This window comes from Solanum tuberosum, unplaced genomic scaffold (genome assembly GCF_000226075.1).
Source record: "Solanum tuberosum cultivar DM 1-3 516 R44 unplaced genomic scaffold, SolTub_3.0 scf00226, whole genome shotgun sequence".
Taxonomy (NCBI): Eukaryota; Viridiplantae; Streptophyta; class Magnoliopsida; order Solanales; family Solanaceae; genus Solanum; species Solanum tuberosum.
Window position 1 is genome coordinate 409,131 of NW_006239155.1, and position 21,961 is coordinate 431,091.

The window sequence follows — 21,961 nt, forward strand, 5'->3', positions numbered from 1 at the left end:
GAAATACATGAATTCCATACACTTAACAAGGGTTTAGAAATCCACTTGCCTTAAATAACCAAATAATCACTCCGAGACTTGAGCCTTCCCTTTTCGTTGAGCTTCCAAATCAATGCAATCTATTCAAGTACATATTCACAATAAGATTTCGAAACTAACAACACCCATATTACTATAGGTTTAGCCTAGACCCAAAAGATCACCCAAATCTATAATCAAGTTCCTAAGTTTCAAAGCTTAGGGTTAAGTTCCAATTCTTTTCCAATATCATAATTCGAATAATATTCATGTAATATAGCATACCTAATATTTAATTACATGTCTCAATCTATCAAAATTTCATATCCAAAATCAAGGACATAACCCGTAATCTCTACTGTGGAATAATATAAAGAACCTTAACCTAGTTATCACTTTCATTCTTCTATAATGATTTGCTCCCAATTGGGCAATTATAACCCAATAATTGGCTATCAAAGCCTAGCCACCAAGTCAACACTACAATATTTACTCAATTTGCAAAACAAAGAAATCTAACTGTTTTTCTTACCTTCTGTTCCACCGCATAAAATTATAATAATAGTAATAACAACATGACTTCTAACTTCTATATCCATACAAAATATAAATTAGACCTTTTCGTGCAAATGGAACAGAACCTTCTTTAACATTCTGCTGAGAGTAAATTGAATAAGACATTAAATTATAAAACTAACACATGGCATATCATCATTATACATAGATTGTTTGTCCCCCATTAAATTAGAAGATAATAATAATCTACCGCAGTGGACAAATTCTAAAATTAAGCAATTCAATTCTGTGTATACTAATAATATTCCGAATACAAGGATTTGGGCAAGGTTACATTACCTCTTGAAATCGGTTGGCTTTTGGTTGTTGCCGAAACTATTCTTGTCCATTATTATAATTATCTCCTCTTCGAGAATTTGAGTCAAAATATGCTTGTACGGCGACTAAATTATATTAAACCCTATTAACTTAATTTACTATTTTTATACACGGGTCAAGTAGAATAGGATAATAACTAAATTGTGGATTTGGCCCATTAACCACCAACTAAAATAAATTATTTAAAATTTCTCATAAATTAATAACCATAGTTAAACAAATAGTCCAAAATTTCCAAACCAACTTCACCGACTGATCAAGAAATTACTCGGGGCAACTATCGAGAGGGGTAAAATAGTAACTTTATGAAAATTGCCAAAAATGACCTTCCGGGTCATTACAATAAAATAGAAGGATGTCTCAAAATAATAAACTCACGTTAATGAAGTATTCAGGTAAGCAAAAGTTACTTCTATTAATGCATTAGCCATTATGCATATCTAGTTCCCTCTTTTGACTATGTGTACAGGGATAAGGCTAACAATAACCTTTTTGAACTATTCAAATTTACAATTACAATATAATTTTCTGGCCAAAAGGATTTTTCCTATAATATTATTTATGCATTGTGATTACCAAGAGGTGGAAATACTATAAAGTTTAGCCGATTGAATTGAATTTAATATTTTTTGTTTAATTTTTATAGCAATCTTAAATAATTTATTAAATATGTATCAATTAAATATAGTTTAGAAACTCATAATAACTTAATAGAATTGATATATCGAACTCATAAGTTATAAATTATGAGTCTGCCTTTGGTGATTAATGTTGTTTACTTTCAAAAATAATTAATTTTAAAGGGTAATATGAGTTTTCATTTAAAAAATTAATTCAAACTTGATTTTGTAATTTAACAAAAAAATTAGGATGAATATTTTTAATAATATTGACAAGTAATATAGGACAAATTACGTATAATTAAGGTAATGAAAATTACACGTTTTTCACCAGTCCATGAACGTTTGTTTTTTATTCCATTTTATTACAACCACTCTTTTTTTATTCCATGGGGTAATTTGCAATGTGAACATACACATAATTGAGCGGTTGTACCACATATGAACGTGGTGCAGGCTGCTCATTTCTTTAAGGTTTCGAGTTTGAGTTCTGAGTTTGGAATAATCCAAAGAGTGCTTTTCTGAATGAGGCTCAATAAATGCGGTATAAATTTAAATAGTCGGACTTCAATACAAATACCGAACATGAAAAAAAAAAGAGTGGATGTAATAAAATGTTTGCTCTAGTCCATCTCATTGGGGAATATATTTATTCTAACTTAGATGCTTTCATAATCAAGTTAATTGACTTGAGATATAAAAGCAAGCTGTCTTTGTTCTTTCTCTAGAATAATATGTGGAAATTAGAAACAAGAATGAAAGTGCATTGTTAAGAAATATTCACGTGGTAAACTTTCAATATAATACATATATTTGGGAAATATATTTGAATTAAATTAAAAGCACATAGTTAAGAAATCCGTATCAGTTGCAAGATCTCAGTTGTAAGTCAAAATTCTATTTATATATAAAGAACAATTGGAAAACATATATACATAATGAAAGCATTTAAAAAATATATTACTTACATGAATAACAGAATCACATATGTTTAAACGCATGATTAATACTATATATCTTAACAATTTCCACTTAGATGTTTAGCTTTGGCAATTGTTAGTATAATATGCCTTTAATTAACAAGTACTACCTCTTTTTCATATTACTTGCCCCACATTAAAAATAGTTATTTCAATTTAATTGTGTTTATTTATGAAATCAAGAGAATTTTATTATATTTTTCTCTCTTTATCATTAGTATTAAATAACTATATAAAGTAATAATAGTCAAATTTAGAGTCCTCAAATATTATAAATAAGATGAATTTAGTAAAATACACTTCTAATTAAAGCTTTCTTAAAAGGGAAAATTGTATAAAATAGCAAACTATTAATTCAAAATAAATGTTATTGTTTTACTCGAAAATATAAATAAAATAAAAATGACTAAGTTTTCGAAAAATCGATTAAACTTATGATTTAAGAGAAATCGAATTTCCAAAAGAACAGAGTCGCCACTTAATTTTTTAGTAAAAATCAAGAAAAAACTTAAGGTTTTCAAAAGACTCAAACAGATAAAATCAATTGGAAAAAAAAGGGGTTCGAGTTCAATGTACATTCCGAGAAGGTGTTAGGCCCTTGGAATGCCCGCTAACTTGCGGTTGACCGGCGATTTGACTAAAATGACTTTTCAAGTAATCTTTCCAAATTTCAACTAAGTGAAGGAAATTCATTTATTATTTATTTACTTATTACTATTATTTTTCTAATTAATTATTTTAAGGGGAAATAAATTGAAGGGGGTCATTCTAAGGGGAAGTAACTTAAGTGTTGACAATGCTAATGTTAAAATAGAGCTAAGTAATAAATATAATATATATAAGAAAAATAAATATTTTAACTTTTGAATATAAAGAGAAACGACTATCTTTGAGAAATTAATTAAGTTAAACCAAAGACCAAATAAATTGCCAGTTGATACAATAATAGATAAGATGTGAGGAAAGAAATATCAAATTTGGCCCAAATTTCCGAATCTTGAACCTGTCCTAAGTCTAAAGTTGCCAAAATAATGGGTTCTGACCCATTTTTCCTGCCATATGGACCTGTTGTATATTATTTAAGGCTTTAGGCCCATTTCGCCTTTAAAACTCTGTATACCCTGAGCGTATACCCGGATCGTATTTCATATCCATTTTCCTGTATTATCCCTGTATCCACTTTGATTTGTATTTTTTCATCGAATATGTATTCTTGCATTTTTTTTAGACCTGTTCATCAGTTTCCAATGACCCAAATGAAAGAGAGGATGACTCGATGGAAGAGTAGAGCCCATGGCTCAATTTGGGGTGCAAGAGAGGGGCAAAGAAGTCCACAATGGACTCGAGAATTTCTACATGCAAAACAAAATAAGGAAAGGAATTAATATTTTATCCAACTCGATATAAATACAACAAAAATAAAAAATATAATCCTATTAAAAATAATTCGTACAGAGACATATTGAGTGTTAATAACTTTCAAGAAGTAACTAAAAGAATACACTGATCATTGGGAACCAAAATTAATATAATAGCTGGCAACATAGGCATATGACCCACAAAATGAATGAAAACAAAAATAAAGGAAAGAATATTCATCACCGTTTCAAAACAACCAAAGAGAGACAAGTATGCTATATTAACCTCACTCAATTATAATAATCAAACTAGGTGTTAGACACCCAATTTTGGACCTCCACAATATAAATTAATCATTGAGCTTCTTCAATTTCAAGCGATTTAAAATAATTAGTTTTAGAAATTTTTCAATTTTTTTTAATAATATAGTTCGCAAGTTATTTTAAATAGTCTTGTCACTTTTTATAATTTTTTAGATAATATATATGTTTCACATAATTATGTATATAATTAGTATATTTTATGAATATTCGAAAATCGTCTCAAAAAGCTTTTGTTTTAATTAAATATTTGGTTAATTAGATTAGTTATATAATAGTTTATATCTTAAATTATTTAGTTCATATTTGAGTTAATTGTTTTATTTCGTTAAGATTAAGGAGCTCATTATTTAATTATATTAAATTCGTCCTATTTAATTATTAGTCGAACTTACTAATTTAATCAATTCGGCTAAGTTTATAATTTTGATTGGCTATAAGTGAAATTCAGTTGGCCAAGTCTTAAATTCAAGTCTAGCCATTTCATTCCACTTTTTAAACACTCTTTCAGGCCAATTTTGGGCTTTTTACAGCCCTTTCCAGAAGCCCAAATCCATACCAAAGATTACCCGACCCAAACCCATTCCAATACAACAACAATCAGCGGATGCGACCCCTGCATCTTCTTCTTCTTTCACGAGACCATCTCGTCTTCCTCGGCGAATATCGCGGAAAACTCATCCAACTACTCTGCAAAATCCATAACCCTAGCATCCTAATCGATCATTTCGTCATCTCCTTTTCCCCCTTTTCACGGAATTCAGCCTTTTTCCATTCCCTTTATTGTGGCTTCGAAAATAGCAGAATGAATTCAATTTTTTGTTTGAATTCTCCAACGGATTCCCCCCCCCCCTAAGTCGCCCCAACTTTCCCTATAAATTGCCCTCTACATTCAGTGATTAAGGAGAGAGGAAAACAAAAAAAAAATTAGATTTTGAGGTCATACACGATAAATAAGTTTGCAAAAGAGTTTTAGAGTTTAGTTCTTAGACAATAATCACTCATACACTTGAAAACTTTACATCTAACCTTTTGAATCTAAGTTACGAGAGGATTGATGCTTGGATTTTCTTAGCTTGCCGTTCCTATTCGAAGTTCGTGATAAAAGAATCGCTGCTCTCAAGCTCGTTGTCGTCCAGTTCTCTGCCCCATAAAAGGTAATACTCGTTTTTTATTCACGCCTCTTTTGTGCCTAATGTGAGGACGATTTGCTTTTGATCGTTGTGTAGTGTTAGATGTTGGTATCCTGGGAGTGTTATGACTTACTGTTGGTTGCAAAACTTTGATATAAGCTTGTTTGTCGATTCAACTGTTCTTTTGGTTGTTTTGCTCGAAGCTTTACTAATTTTGTATTGCGTTGAGTCGGTTTCATTTTATTTTCTTCTTGTTATTCTAACTAGTATAAGTCGTGTGAGTTGCCTTTAAGACTAAGATCCATAATCCACCTGACGGTTGTTGCACCTCTAAATCTCTTATTTAATAATGTCGGTTACGTATCCTTTGTTATCGGGTAATTCGAATTAACTTGAATCAATAAACTGGTCATTTCCAACCCGCTGGAGCATTTTTTTTTCTTTCTTTCTTTTTTGTGCTAAACTCTCCTTATTAAAATGTCCTATAGTGCTAGTTAGTTTCTCAGTTGTACGTCCTTATCATCTTTACCCGTAAATCATACTAAAATTGAATCTTGTTATCCGTACTCAAGTTGGTTTTGAATGTCCCTTTCTTCCACTTCTCTCAAATTGCTTGGGATTTATTATCTCATTCGTGTAGCATGTCCTGTTTAAATCGAATTTATGTGTCTATTTAGTCTAAGTTTTAGTCGAAAATGCTTAAGCAAAATGTAATGGATCATTTTTTGTTTCTTATTAGTAATTTTCTTATCTTGTTAGTCTTGTTGTTTAAACTCATATAGATTACGATATCGGTAATTAGGAGGTTGTGGGATTCACTTCAACAATTATCAAAATAGTTTATGTTTGCTTCTGTTATATTTTGATAACTACTGGTTTGTCTTCTCCTTTCCTTATAATTGATCTATTGTTTATTTGTTTAAAGTTTATTAAAGTTTTGACCATAAAGTTGAAAATTGACTAAATAAAAATGATTTTACTAACGTTCCACTTGATGCCTTCCGAGATTAGTGTAAGTTTAGGATTATCTAAGTATTGTGGCCGTATTAATTTTATTTGCCTCTAGTTCTTTGTAGAATCTGTTTTGATTTAGTCAAAGTCGTGTTGTACCATGGTTAGAATGTTAACATTATATTGAGTTTTGACCATACTGTGAATAGCCTATTTGCTAGCTTTAAATGCTATGATATTCTTATTTTAGTTGAATCAATTTGGTTTCTACATTCCCCTTCTGCTAATTCTTGTTCTTTTTTTTTTTTATGTTTTCCTTGAATGAATCATTGTGGACTCCTATATTCACTCCTTGCCTTCCGAGTTGGGTTGAAACCCAACATTCCTCTTTTTTTTATCGAGTCGGCAGTCATCATGTTCGAGTTTTGAAAGCGGATGGACAAGGGTACAAGGCTGTAGTCGAAATACAAGCCTCCATAAGTCCTAAGATGGACAGTATACATTCATTATACACTGTATACATTCAGTATACATCAATATACAGGTCGAAAATGTGGGAATACAGGGCTGAGGCAAAATACAGGTGTTCGGAACCAAGAGATACATGAAAAGAGCCTATACACACGCTGATATACATTGATATACATCGAGTGTATACAAAAACGGGAATTGGATTAAGCCCAATAGTAGCAGCGAATTTGGCCCAAAAAGGGCCCAAATTCAATTCTCCTTTACGTTTAAATTATTTAATTGTCTTTTGTTTGTTTTTCTTATCATTAACTCTAACTTTAGAATTGTTAATTAGCTTAATTAATTCCCCAAAAGATGAGTTATTTTCTTTGTGTCGGTTTAATTTTAATACGTTTTCATGGTTTTGTGTTCATTTATTTTATTAATCAAATATATTGGTCAAAATTTTATATTTTCAATTAACTTAAAAGAGATGTTCTTTAATGCTTTTCATTTAATCACATTTTATTCATTTTAAAATTGTTGTAAGTTAAAGTATTTTTCTCAAATAAACTTTAAAAAATGTTGGAAAATGAATAAAATAAATTCTAATTAATCTAGTTTTATTAATATTCCAATCACTTGTATTTCGACTCAAATGTTTTATTTTGAATCCCTTTCTCTAAAAAATAAAAATGAAATAAAAGCGTGTTATTTATTTAACTATTTTTCTCAAAGTTAACCAAATATTGTAAATTATTATTCTTATGTGAAATCACATTTTTCCTAAAAATAGTCAAAAATATTTTAGTCAAGTCACAGGTCAACCGCATATTAGCGGACACTTCGAATGCTTAAACCCTTCTCGAAGTGTAAATTGAACCCCGAACCCTCTTTGGTATTTTCAAATGATTTTTTCTGTTTAAATCTTTGAAAATTAAGTTTCTTAATTTCTTTAAAAAATTAAGTGGCGACTCTTTTCTAAGTATTTTCTCAAATTGTTTTATACTTAGAACATTTCAAAAAGTGATTTTTCTAAAGGTTAGTAAAATTACGGCATAACACTAGGAACCCATAAAATCCATCTATTCATGAAAATTCCAACCAAACTAAATAAATCAAGTGTATAGATAAGCTGCTATTATAAATGAATGGATCAACACACAACTTCCACACCATCACTTGTACTATGTGAATTTGGAAGATACATTATACAACGATGTCAAAAGTAAACAAAATGGGTGTGATCAAGTTAGAAATAGATTTGAGAGAAATAACTCGACCCTTTCCAAATATATACAATCGACTACGATCAGTTAAGCATGGAGCAACTAAGAGCAAATTTTAACAATAAACTAATTAATAGGATCATTCAACATGAATATATACCAATCAAAGATATTTTCTAGCATGTAATCGATCAGAAACTTACTAGGACTAAGATACTTCACTTAATCAAACTAACTCTTCTAATAAAAGGGCATGTAGCATCAACAACAAACCTCAACTAAACCATGGAATTCACATCAACAAATTAGGAATTGTACCATACTACCTTAATTTTTTATTTTATTTTTATTTTTAAAAGGGACGGCAGGGGGACAAGCCATTGAAATTGCTACGCATAACAACATGAAGTATAACGATTTAAAGGATCATGCCAAGACTCACTCGAATGACTAGCTTCAAAAGGATAAAACTTACCAATATTCGAAACAGGACATAAATAACAAACAGACAGACATATACTACAAGATTACTCCATTATCGATGAGATTCTAACATTTTGAATCAGAATAGAAGAGAACATCAGCCAAAATCACGAGCAAACAGAGAAGAACAGAACCAAAGAAAACTTCACAGAAGCAGGTTCATTACACAACACTTAGAATCGAAATAGAACGTAAGTGAGGGGAAGGTGTTACCTTCTTTGGAGCAGCGAACTGGATGCCAATGAGTTGGAGACGAGCTATTCCACCACTCGTACAGAACTCGCTAGGACGAGGAAGATTTGAGATAGCCAAGAAGGAAGAATTTCTCTCCAAAGTTAAGGACGATGTTCTCTATTTCAGAATTCAAAACCTTTCTCGATTTGGGACTTTTGTGGTCTTAGAGGATAAAAAGAAATTGTGATAGTGGTAGTATCTTCCTTCAATTTCAAATCCAACTCCCTCCAACCATAAAAAATGAAGAAGGAAAAGGTTTATATAGGAGAGAGTAGAGGGGGATGAATGGGGGAAAACGGGCAGAATTTTATGGCAAACTTGAAATTCGAAATTCAATTTTTTTCTTTAGGATAAGACTACCAGCTAGGAATGAGTACCAACCTAATACAATTCGTTTATGAGGATGACCGTCAATTTCTTGATGAAGGACGAAGAAACATCAAGATTTTTACACCTGTCCCATTCGAGAAATGATTTCGTACGCACGGGTAAGGAGAGAGGAGAAGGAACGCGCGACTGGACTCGGGTTGCGTTCACTGGTTGCGTCTGGACTGGATTTCATTTTTCTGGGTTTTTTCGCTTTGGACTGCTAGAGGAGAAGAAGAACGCGTAGGTTCTAGGGTCGGGTCGGTATTTGGTACGCTGTTAATGTGAAATGAGTGGGAATTGGATTTAGAATTGGGGCTGGAATAATGGAATTGAACTGGTGGGCTGCACGTGAGAATGGGATTGTTGTAATGTTGAATTGGAAATTGGAAATTGAAAAAATAAAAATGGGCCGAGTGTTGGAGTAAGGAAGAGTAATAAATGTGGTTAAATCCGCATTAGAAAATGGCCACCTGAATTGCACTTTCAGTCAACAGAAAATTAAGAAGTTAGCCAAATTGAGTTTAATTGGTTATTCAGCTAAAAATTAAATAAGACGAATTAATATAAATTAATTAATGAGCTTCTTAATGTCAACGAAATAAAATAATTAACTTAATTATAAGCTAAAAAATTCAAAATATAAACTATTATATAATTAAACTAATTAACCAAATATTTAATTAAAACAAAATCTTTTTGAGATGGTTTTCAAATATTCATAAACTATACTAAATGTTTAGAAAACTATAAAAATCGACTAAAATTACCTAAAACAACTTTTGAAAAAAATAAAATAAAAAAAAATATATATATATATTTTTTATTTTGGACCATTTCTCGATTTGTGCGTGTCATCCTAGCGCAGGGGCCATGCTAATCTTCTCTGTATCGTTCCAATTTTATCGGATGTCCCCGAAGGAACTTTTTGAAAAATATTTGAATTTTATAAAGCTAATTATTTTAAATCATTTGAAATTCAAGAAGCTCAATGGTTAATTTATATTGTGGAGGTCCAAAATTGGGTGTCAACAGTTATAATCACAGTTTCATTTAATTCTAATCCATAGCAAACACTTTGTCATTCGCCTCTCTCTAGAAATCTCGCTCGCCACTCTCCCTCACCTCTCTCACTTTATACAAACACAATATATAAATTGTGTTTGTGTTTGTATAAAGCGAGAGAAAATTGTATATACAAATACATATCTCTTCGTTCTATACATTTATAATTATACAATACAACTCTTCCCCTACACAATTCTCTTTTGCCTTTCTCTCTCTCTCGCTTTATACAAACATAAATTATACAAAATACAATGTATAATTTGTGTTGTATAAAGTAAGCGTGAGATTTGATATACAAATGTTTTAATTCTATTCAACTGTATACAAATTCAAATTTTATGCAGATATACAAACACAATCATTGATACATATACATAGAATTTACATATATACAATTATCTAACCGATATACATATACAATCGTTGCGCTTTTAATACAAACAAGATGCCTGCCTGTGATTTATACAAATGAGATGATCCATAGCAAACGCAAATAGCAAAATTGTAGCTATAGAGTGCTAATATGATTTTTATTTTTGATAAATCTAAAATTTACTCAACACCAAAGCTTAATGAATCCCAGAGGACCAATAATTAAGTTGGGGCTTTATGTCACTAATCACCCCCTACTGAATTGAGCCCATTATGTGTGGTGCAGCTTGCATTTGACAACTTATAGATCCAAAATAAAGCTCATACTGAGCCAAAAATAGATGACGGTCTTACTTAACAAATGACAAAAATTAGGGTCATTTGCACTTTCGCCTCCCTTTTGTTTCCCACTCGGTGTTCGGAGTACACATTGGAGCCCGACTAAATTCGGATCACGCATTGCAGAGACTATTTGGGGTGGTGCTCCCAACATGATTTTCTCCATACCCAAGGCACGAACCGAAGACCTCTGGCTAAGGGTGAAACGATTTCACCACTGCATCATAACTCATGTTGGTCACTTTGGCCTCCTTTAATTTGCGATGGTCTTCAATTTTTTCTCTTCAAGATAAGTACTCTCTCCGTCTAAAAAAGAATGACCTATTTTCTTTTTTAGTCTACTTTAAAAAGAATGACTTTTTCCTTCTTTTTTTACAACATTTTACTTTCAACTTTCTATATGACATATTTATGGCCATAAGATTAAAGTCCTACCTTTGACATAACTTCAATTTAGAATCACAAGATTAAAAGTCTTATTTATTTTCTTAAACTCTGTGCCAAGTTAAAATAAGTCATTCTTTATTTTTATTTAAAAAAGGGAGTAATAATTTAAGCCAATAGTTTTTAATATTAAAATAATTTCTCGTAGCTTAGGTCAATATTAATTTTATTATATACTTAGCAAGAAAATAACAAAACCCGACCCAACTAACCCGGTTATACCTCTTGGGTTGAAGTTGGTTTCCCCAACCTGCCAGGGCTACATTTTAGTGGCTCGGTTCGGCCTCGTTGGCAACCTGATATAAGGGTAAAGATTAAAATCCATTGATTTGAGAGGCAAAACTTAAAGATCGCTTCAAAATAGGGATAATTCATTTGAAAATTAATTCATTTGAAAATTTGATTTTTAATGAATTAAAATGCGTTGAGATAATAAAACTTAGACAAATTTGTGGGGTTATATTTTTAGGTGATAATTTTGACAAATTTACCATAATGTATGTATCCACATCATTCATCAACGTAGGATTCCTATCACATCATTATTTAATTTTCCTGTTTGCATTAATCATTATTTGTTCTACTGAAACTAAATTGTTAAAAAAATAGATGACATATTGACAATATTCATCTATCTTTACCTAAGATTTCGATCATGAATAGGTCATTCAGCTTTCTTTAATATTTTTATGACAACTTAATTCCCATGAATTGACCACTTAAGTACTAAGTCATTTCTTTCTATAGCTAACATATAAATTAATGTTGTATGATTACGTGGATATAATTAATTCACACTTGCATCATTTTCCATAATAATTTGGAGCCCAATATTTCTTATTAATCTTGTTTCATTATTTAAGTACGTACAATGTTATATTCAAATCTTGGATCTGTCTTCGATCACATACATGAAAACAAGAGAGTATTAGTCACATAATTATAGTACGTAGTTGTTATAGAAAATGAAGAGCAAAAAGATAAGTTTCATGGAGAGAGAGTTGTCTTGATATACAAATGTTTTAATTCGATTCAATTGTATACAAGTTCAAATTTTATGCAAATATACAAACACAATCATTGATACATATACATAGAATTTACATATATACAATTATCTAACCGATATACATATACAATCGCTGCGCTTTTTATACAAAGAAGATGCCTGCCTGTGATTTATACAAATGAGATGCTCCATAGCAAACGCAAATAGCAAAACTATAGTTATAGAGTGTTAATATGATTTTTATGTTTGCTAAACCTAAAATTTACTCAACACCAAAGCTTAATGAAGCCCAGAGGACCAATAATTAAGTTGGGCTTTATATCACTAATCACCCCCTACTGAATTGGGCCCGTTGCAGCCTGCATTTGACAATTTATAGATCCAAAATAAAGCTCATACTGAGCCGAAAATAGATGATTACTTAACAAATGACAAAAAATAGAGTCATTTGCACTTTCGCCTCCCTTTTGTTTCCCACTCGGTGTTTGGAGTTCATATTGGAGCTCGACTAAATTTGGATCGCGCACTGTAGGGACCATTCGGGGGTGGTGCTCCCAACATGATTTTCTCCATACCCAAGGCACGAATCGAAGACCTCTGGCTAAGGGTGAAACAGTCTCACCACTGCACCATAACTCATGTTGGTCACTTTGGCCTCCTTTAATTTGCGATGGTCTTCAATTTTTTCTCTTCAAGATAAGTACTCTCCTATTTTTTTTTAGTCTGCTTTAAAAAGAATGACTCTTTCCTTTTTTTTGACAACATTTTACTTTCAACTTTCTATGTGACATATTTACGGCCATAAGATTAAAGTCCTACTTTTGACATAACTTTAATTTAGGACCACAAAATTAAAAGTCTTATTTATTTTCTTAAACTCTGTGCCAAGTTAAAATAAGTCATTCTTTATTTTTTTTTAAAAGAGGGAGTAATAATTTAAGCCAATAGTTTTTAATATTAAAATAATTTCTCGTAGCTTAGGTCAATATTAATTTTAGTATATATTTAGCAAAAAAATAACGAAACCCGACCCAACTAACCCGGTTATACCTCTTGGGTTGAAGTTGGTTTCCCCAACCTGCCAGGGCTACATTTTAGTGGCTCGGTTCGGCCTCGTTGGCACCCTGATATAAGGGTAAAGATTAAAAACCATTGATTTGAGAGGCAAAACTTTAAGATCGCTCCAAAATAGGGACAATTCATTTGAAAATTTGATTTTTAATGGATTAAAATGCGTTGAGATAATAAAACTTAGATAAATTTGTGGGGTTATATTTTTACGGGGTAATTTTGACAAATTTACCATAATGTATATATCCACATCATTCATCAACGTAGGATTCCTATCACATCATTATATAATTTTCCTGTTTGCATTAATCATTATTTGTTCTACTGCAACTAAATTGTTAAAAAAATAGATGACATATTGACAATATTCATCTATCTTTACCTAAGATTTCGATCATGAGTAGGTCATTCAGCTTTCTTTAATTTTTTTATGACAACTTAATTCCCATGAATTGACCACTTAAGTACTAAGTCATTTCTTTCTTTAGCTAACATAAAAATTAATGTTGTATGATTACGTGGATATAATTAATTCACACTTGCATCATTTTCCATAATAATTTGGAGCCCAATATTTCTTATTAATCTTGTTTCATTATTTAAGTACATACCTTGTTATATTCAAATCTAGGATCTGTCTTCGATCACATACATGAAAACAAGAGAGTATATTAGTCACATAATTATAGTACGTACTTGTTATAGAAAATGAAGAGCAAAAAGATAAGTTTCGTAGAGAGAGAGAGTTGTATTGATGTGTACATAATTTCATTAACTAAGTCAAATCGTAGACATAGTATACTCAATCCAGTGGGTACCAGCAAGACTTGATAATTACATGTGTTAGAAAAGTCAGCCCAATGGTCTTCTTGTCTCAACTATAATTTCTGTCTCATTTAATGTAATTCTTATCCTTCTATTTCTGTTGAAAACGTTTGTTGTACTATGTTACAACTGACTTTGGCTTTATTCAATCAAAATTTCTGTTCTACATTTACATGTTACATTTATTTGAATGGCTCCTACTTAAAACTCTCCGGCTTTCTTATCTTAGACGTACGTTGATCACTTCGAAATAACTTTAGATATACAGGTAAAAGAAACTACATTCAATTATATATGTATGGAAAATAGTTAATATGTGTTGATATTCGTACAAATATGTTTGAACTTTCATTAGCATAAAATTTCAAACACAACATATCTGAAGTCATTCTAAAGTGGGAGACGTGTAATAATTTTTTATGAGTTAGATGATAATCCCAATGTCAGATATCTGTACATTTCGATCATCCTATCCAAAGTTAACATAGACAAAAATGGGTTGAGTCAAGAGATCACAATGAGTCATAATAAGCAAATATAAGAACCAAACCAACTAATTTCCCATTATTTTACAATTCTAAATTACTTATATTCCATGACTCCACTAATATAAGAGACTTATAAAATAATGATTTGAATGTATTATTAATTATTACACATCAACACCAAATGAGCAGTATATATCAAAAATACATTTTCATGAATTAAAACATTTTTTAAAGGTTAAACATCACTATGAGTCTATTTGAGATGCTGTTTTTTTAGTGGATTAACTTGAGCATAATTCAAATCAATTTATCATCAAAGTCACTATTGTCCATATTTATTGTCTGGACTAATTATATGAGTTTGACTCAATTTTACAGACCATACCATAATATTAATGAGGGTGCAATATAATTTAATTTGGAGTCATTTCGATGATATATGTGAAGCAAGTACAATTAGAAAAAAGTGTAGCCGCCAGCAACGGAATTAAGCCAGGAGATCTGTCGCGCATTAGCCTTCATAAATAGTGACGGCATTATTAGATAATTTCTTCATTTATTTTTACTTCTTCACTATATTAAAAATATTTTTTCATTTTTACTTGTTGAATTTAGTACATCAAAATTTTCATATTTTATCTTCAGTATTAATTACTTATTTTTTAAATTATTTTTTAAGATTCAAAACTAAATATCAATAAAAGACGTACACAGTTCAGAATAGACAATAATTAGTCAAATTAGATGGTAGTGTAACACATGCTAATGACTAATCTAAGGAAAAAAGTGTGAGATTTGTTAAATTATTAGAATAGAAGAGTAATAAGGTCAAGTATGCAAGTCCAATGATGTGACAGTAAGGACTATCTCCCAACGGCCAAGTTCTCTGCATCTTTGTAATAATGTATCTATCCATCTTTGGTGGGGCCTCATTTTACAACCCCACCCCTCTCCTCCTGTTTTTCATATTGTAATACATTATTTGTTTCATGGAAGATTTTCGAATCTCTCCGATTGATTCATGAAATGTGATTGTCCAAAATCATATAAAGAGATTAAAGTGTTATATTTCACTTGATGTGAAACTCAACGCTTTTTCTCCCTCACACCCAGGATTGGATATATGGAGGGTGATATATATAAAATGGGGCACCAACATCAATTAAATCATGAGAATTAAGATGTGTACATAATTGCAAATAAATCTTGAATCTATTTCACTTAAAAAAGTTAGCTCATAATTGATCATGAGAATTTGCTTGTGATCATGTAAGAAAATCATATTACACCGTCGATCTGATTGGAACAATGCAAATTAGAAAAAAAAATATTCAATTGAATACTCTGACATAAAAATTTACTCGTGTAATTTGGTTTCTTGATAATTTAATTGTCCTTTGGAGATCAAAATTAACTTATTGTGAAGAGTACATTTGCTTATTAATCCTTAATATCTAATTATTGTTCTGGCACAAATGTAGAGAGACCTCCTTTATTGGCCAAATTTGGCACTTTAAAACGTTTAATTACTCGTCTCCCTTTGTCAATACATACACTAATTAGCTGTATCTACTAAACTTGAGAGAAGTAATCAAAATTTGAAACTGATATATATATATATATTGATTTAATACCTGAGATGGTCACTCAACTATGCACTCTTTTCTCAGAAAGTCAATCAACTTTGGTTTTTAACTCAAAAGTCATTCAACTATGAGCTTTTTTCTCAGAAAGTCACTCAACTTTGGTTTTCATTTCAAAAGTCACTCAACTATGAGTGTTTCACTTACAAAGTCACTCAACTATGAATGTTTTACTTACAAAGTCACCCAATCTATTTAATTAATTTTTTTCATTAAACTTACAAACATGAAAAATTTATTTCTTACTAAAATTTTAAAAATAAAAAGATATTCATTTAAATCATTTAATAACTCGATCCGCTAAAACTATAATATATTACCTTTTATTTTACCCCTTTTCTCCAATTGTGTGTGAATACAGCGATCTCCATGCATTGTTCATAAAATATAGAAATTACAAAATTACTTTTTTAGTAAATTCAAAATTTTAGTAACAACGATACATAATGAAGGAACCAAAAGAAGTGATTAAAAAAAATTGACTTGAATTTGTTACTAATGTTTCTCCTACCGTTAAGTTAATTAAGATTTGGTCTTTACATTTTTATTTTATTTTTTGTAAAATGGTCTTTACATGTTGTTGATTTTAGAGTGCTATAGTTTAATTAATTAATTGGTTTAAATGAATATCCTTTTTTTTTTTTTTTAAAATGGTTAGAAATAAAAAATTCATGTTAGTAAATTCAGTTGAAAAATAATTAAATCGTTAAATAATATATTTCTAACGGATCGGGTTATTAAATGGTTTAAATGAATATCTTTTTATTTTTTTTATAATTTTAGTTAGAAATAAAAATTTCATGTTTGTAAGTTTTAATGGAAAAAATCAATTAAATAGATTGAATGACTTTGTAAGTGAAACACTCATAGTTAAGTGACTTTTGAGTTAAAAATCAAAGTTGATTGACTTTGTGAGAAAAGAACTCATAGTTGAGTGATTTTGAAGTTAGAAATCAAAGTTGAGTGACTTTCTGAGAAAATAGTGCATAGTTGAGTGACCATATGAGATATTAACTCTATATATACTCAAAAAATCAAAATACAGTCCAATTAAATGTGTTTGCATTTCTAACTTTGGTGGTCATTTGGTCACCTACCCAAACGGAAAATCTCTCTTGTGTTTATGTATCTATTTTCACTAGAAAATAAAAAAGTTAGTGAATGAACAAAATTTTGTAGCTTAACAATAAAATTCCATGCTAATCTCATTCAGCTATGGATTATCGATGAATTATAAGAAAATTCAATTACTTAAAAATATTTTTGCAGCAAATTAATTAGAGATTATCGATAAATTCTGTAGCTGATTTCATGTTTTGTTGTTGGAATTTGCCATCTTTGAGTGCCTTGACATACTTTGCTTCTAGAACTTTTTGATGGTTTTTACTTTATAGTGTTTCATAATCCGACATCAATTTGACTTCGTTGTTTATAGCCCTAGCCCACCTAGCTAATATGTACTTTCTAGGAAGTTGTAAAATTTCATGATTTCTCAATGATTGCGTCCAAATTACTTCAATATTGTTTACTGTTTGATGGAAATTTAAGTAATAAACAAAATGAAAAAAAGAGAGGAAAACATCAAATTAATTAGGTGTAGACTAGTATTCTCTATACAAGATTTGTATTTGTTGTGTGACTCATTCTCTAGGTAATTAAACACTAGTGGAATAAAGCTGATACAAAACCAAAATGGGGAAGTAAAAAAAATATTGAACCACGAATTACATATAATCAAAGTTGACGAGAGAGAGTTGCTCGGATGGTAAGCACCTCTCATTTCCAATTCGAAGGTTGCGAGTTCGAGTCACCAAGGGAGCAAAAAGGGTGGGAGCTCCTAGGGAGGGTAAAAATAAAAATAAAAAACATATAATCAAGGTTACGTGTGAGGGACATGTTGAAAATATAATTAAAAATTAATAATGTGCTTTTTTTAATAACTTAAACTTTTAGATGACATGATCATGTTGTGCTTCCATACATCCAATACGCGATAAATATTTTTGAAGGTTGGCAAGGTGAAATGCGAAGTAGAACATGAGAAATCAAGCTTTCAGCAATAAAAGAGAAAACTCAGATGACAACTAACTAACTGAGCTACTATGATTTCTCGATAGAGATATACTTTATGTATTTTTAGCTCGCCTATTATTTACCTTAGCGAAGACTTTGTAATAATATATATGTCAATGATTTTCAAATGGACGGTACGTATAGTCTTATAAATAGGATATTAAATTTATTGGACATACAGTTCCAACTTTTTTTTAGGTACAAGACATAAACTTCCAAATTTTTTCTTTAAAAAAAGTCTAGTGTATATTTAATGATTCGACTAAGAGAAAGACAAGAAGAAAAAACCCTTGTTTTCTCTACTGGCATTAATCATCTTCTATCTAGCCATACTCTACTTTTCTGACTGCTCCTTAAAACATGTTTATCCTCTCTCTTTTATAATTATATATTAATCTCTATTATTATTCCTCTTTCCTCTCTCTCTCTCTAGACACAAATTAAAGTAAACTACACTCAACAAGAAGAAGAGGGGATATAATTAGCTTAATTAAAACTATTTTGTTAGTGAAATTAAGGTGAAAATATCAAGAAATGGGGAGAGCTCCTTGTTGTGACAAAAACAATGTCAAGAGAGGGCCATGGTCACCTGAAGAAGATGCTAAGTTGAAGTCATACATTGAGCAAAATGGAACTGGTGGAAACTGGATTGCTTTGCCTCAAAAAATTGGTATTAAAAATTCAAATTAATTCCCCCTCCCCTCCACCTTCCTTTTTTTTTTCTTGATGAAAATTATAGTACTGACCTAGGTAAGTTCATGAAGTACTCCTACGATACTGTGTGTGTTGAAGTGTCTCAGTTGCTTTGCCTGCTCTGATACTATATTGAAGTGTGTGACCGATGAGATGTCACAAACTTTGAAGTGTGGACCAAGGGTCATGTTAGTTGTTGTTTCTGATTGTTTTGTTCTTATGCATACCATGATTAATAGTGTTAATCATGCTGCTTTTGTGAAAATTTTAGGCCTTAAGAGATGTGGGAAAAGTTGTAGGCTTAGATGGTTAAATTATTTGAGGCCAAACATCAAGCATGGAGGATTTTCAGAAGAAGAAGATAGGATCATTTGCAGCCTCTACATAAGTATTGGAAGCAGGTAATTAATTTAAGACCCTTAATTAATCTCTTCAAATCATGTTCTTTATCCCTCTCTTCTCATTAATAACTTCTCTCTCTCTCTTACTAGAAATATTAGCTAGTTGTTAATACCAGAATCAGAGTAGAGTCGGAGCCAGAAATTTTCTTAAGAGATTCAGAAAATATAGGAATATTACGTACGGTTGACACTTGAATTTGTGACCTAAAATAATTTTTGAAAGCTTTCCTTATTATACCAATAGGAGTTTTTTTTTTTTTTTTTTTTTGTATATATACACAAACACATTTAATTTGATTGTACCCTATTTTGTGCACTATAGTGGTCAGACAAAAGAAATTCAATTGAACCTCGTTCGTTACATCTAGCTCTATTACTGAATTGTATGAGGAATATTATGTCAGGTGGTCAATAATTGCAGCTCAACTCCCTGGAAGAACTGATAACGACATAAAAAACTACTGGAATACTAAGCTAAAGAAGAAGCTATTTGGGAAACAACGTCAAAAGCAAGGATCAAGAAAAGGAAAAGAAATCAATACCATCTCAACAATTTCCAATAACATCAACAACATGAACCAAAACCCTTGTTGGCCTGAGCTTCCCATCATGCAACAACCAATACAATTCTCAAATAATGACCATACATCCATCAGAAAGTTATTAATCAAGCTTGGAGGTAAATTCTCAGAAAATGACCAATTGACAAATGTTGTATCACCAAATTCTCAATATCCTATCGATAATTCATCGATGCAGCTAATGTATCAAAATCATATCAATTTAATCTCTTCGTCTCCAATAGACAACGTCTTCAACAACATGACCACGCCAAATACTGATCCATACAACATGAATGGGGAAGCTAGCAATTTTACAGCTGAATTTGAGCATATGATAAATAATCATCAACAAAAATTAGATGGTCTTGAATTTTTATACGAGGATGATGTGTTTATCGATAAATCTGCGTCTACTTCTGGAGGAAATTTAGACTGGGAATCGATGAATCCTTATGTGCTTCCTCTTCCTCCTATTGCTGCTTCTAATGATGGAGGTAATTTTCAACAAGGTGTTATACTTCAAGAAGGTGCACTTGATGAACTAAGATACCCTATGGCACAATAATAATATTATTATTGTACATTTTATTTGACATTATATTATATTGTAAATTTTTGTTGTGAAAGGAGAGGGGTGAATGATTTATGTAGGTTGGAGAACCCTAATAAACTTGTTTATTACTATATCTTAGCATGTTCTCTCTAATTTTGTCGATTTTATTATTGCTACATCATTTTTTCTTGACATTTATCAATCAATGTTTATTAATAGAATTACGTACAATTACCTTTTAAGTGACCTGATTATGTGAATATATTTTTTACACTGTCAATGCACAAACTTCAACACCTTTCCATTAATTTGAGCTTGTTTTCTTGAATTTCTTGTTTCTTTTGACTGATTTTTCACAGATATATACTAATACATATGCACTTTGTATTAGCCATTTATATGTTTCACCTTATTTCTGAATGCTCAGAGGAGATATCAGTCACAACTCACATATTTCGAAATGATAAAATATTCCTATTGCAACAAGTTCTGGTCTCTTTGGACATATAACTTACTGGTTTTTAGCGTGCAAAGGTATTATGTGCATGTTTCAATTTACTAATTTGATAAGATTTTTTAATGTCTAAGATATAAATGGGATCGATTATATTTCGTACATGATTCCACCCTTAAGAATTCTGTTGATTGATCCCCTTTTTTCAGAAATAATTTGCAATGAACATATAGAGTAGTCCAATCTAACTCGATTCCCTCAAGGAAAAAGTTGAATCAAGATTTTTCTCGTGTACTTTGTCCACTTTTATTACATGCAAAATTTGTTAAAAGATAGGTTCGATTTTGATGTTAAGATAGTGGCGTGTTGAAGTGTGTGATCACTTCGTATAAAAACTTAGATATTAGAAAGAAGCACACACTACAGTAAATAAAAGATTTAGCGATAATTTATACGATAATAATATAATTGTCACAATATCATATTTAGCAATAATAATAAATATGATTAATAATTAATATCAATATTATATATATAAATATCGTTAAAGACTTTAATAACTCTCAATGCAATAACATTAACTATTACTATACTACATATTTTTTATGATAAAAAATATATTACCGCTAAAAGAAAAATCAATGTCAATCACTTCTAATTAGCTAATTATATCATGTCTCCAAAGCAGCCACAATATTGTCAACATTTCTAACTAATTAGCTACAAGTTACAACGATGTACGTCCATATGCTGGCGAGCAGTGGCGAAGACAACATAGCAGTGTTGCGCCCAGTTCATTTGAATTTCACTATTTTTTAATTGAATATAAATTTATATGTAAAAAATACACTAAAATTACAATAAATTGTAGGTATGAATTTATAATTTTGAAAAATATAATAGCTTCAATACTAAAATTTTTTAGAAT

At 30.6% G+C, this 21,961-nt stretch overlaps 1 protein-coding gene across 1 annotated transcript; it reads left to right on the top strand.

The window, feature by feature from the left end:
* The first annotated feature begins 18,581 nt into the window (after positions 1 to 18,581).
* On the top strand, positions 18,582 to 20,712 carry LOC102603425 (transcription factor RAX1-like). Its single transcript, XM_006356755.2, has 3 exons — positions 18,582 to 19,039; positions 19,334 to 19,463; positions 19,868 to 20,712. The coding sequence occupies exons 1-3, from the start codon at positions 18,904 to 18,906 to the stop codon at positions 20,589 to 20,591; spliced, it is 990 nt and encodes a 329-aa protein (XP_006356817.1). The 5' UTR covers positions 18,582 to 18,903; the 3' UTR covers positions 20,592 to 20,712.
* The last annotated feature ends 1,249 nt before the right edge of the window (positions 20,713 to 21,961 follow it).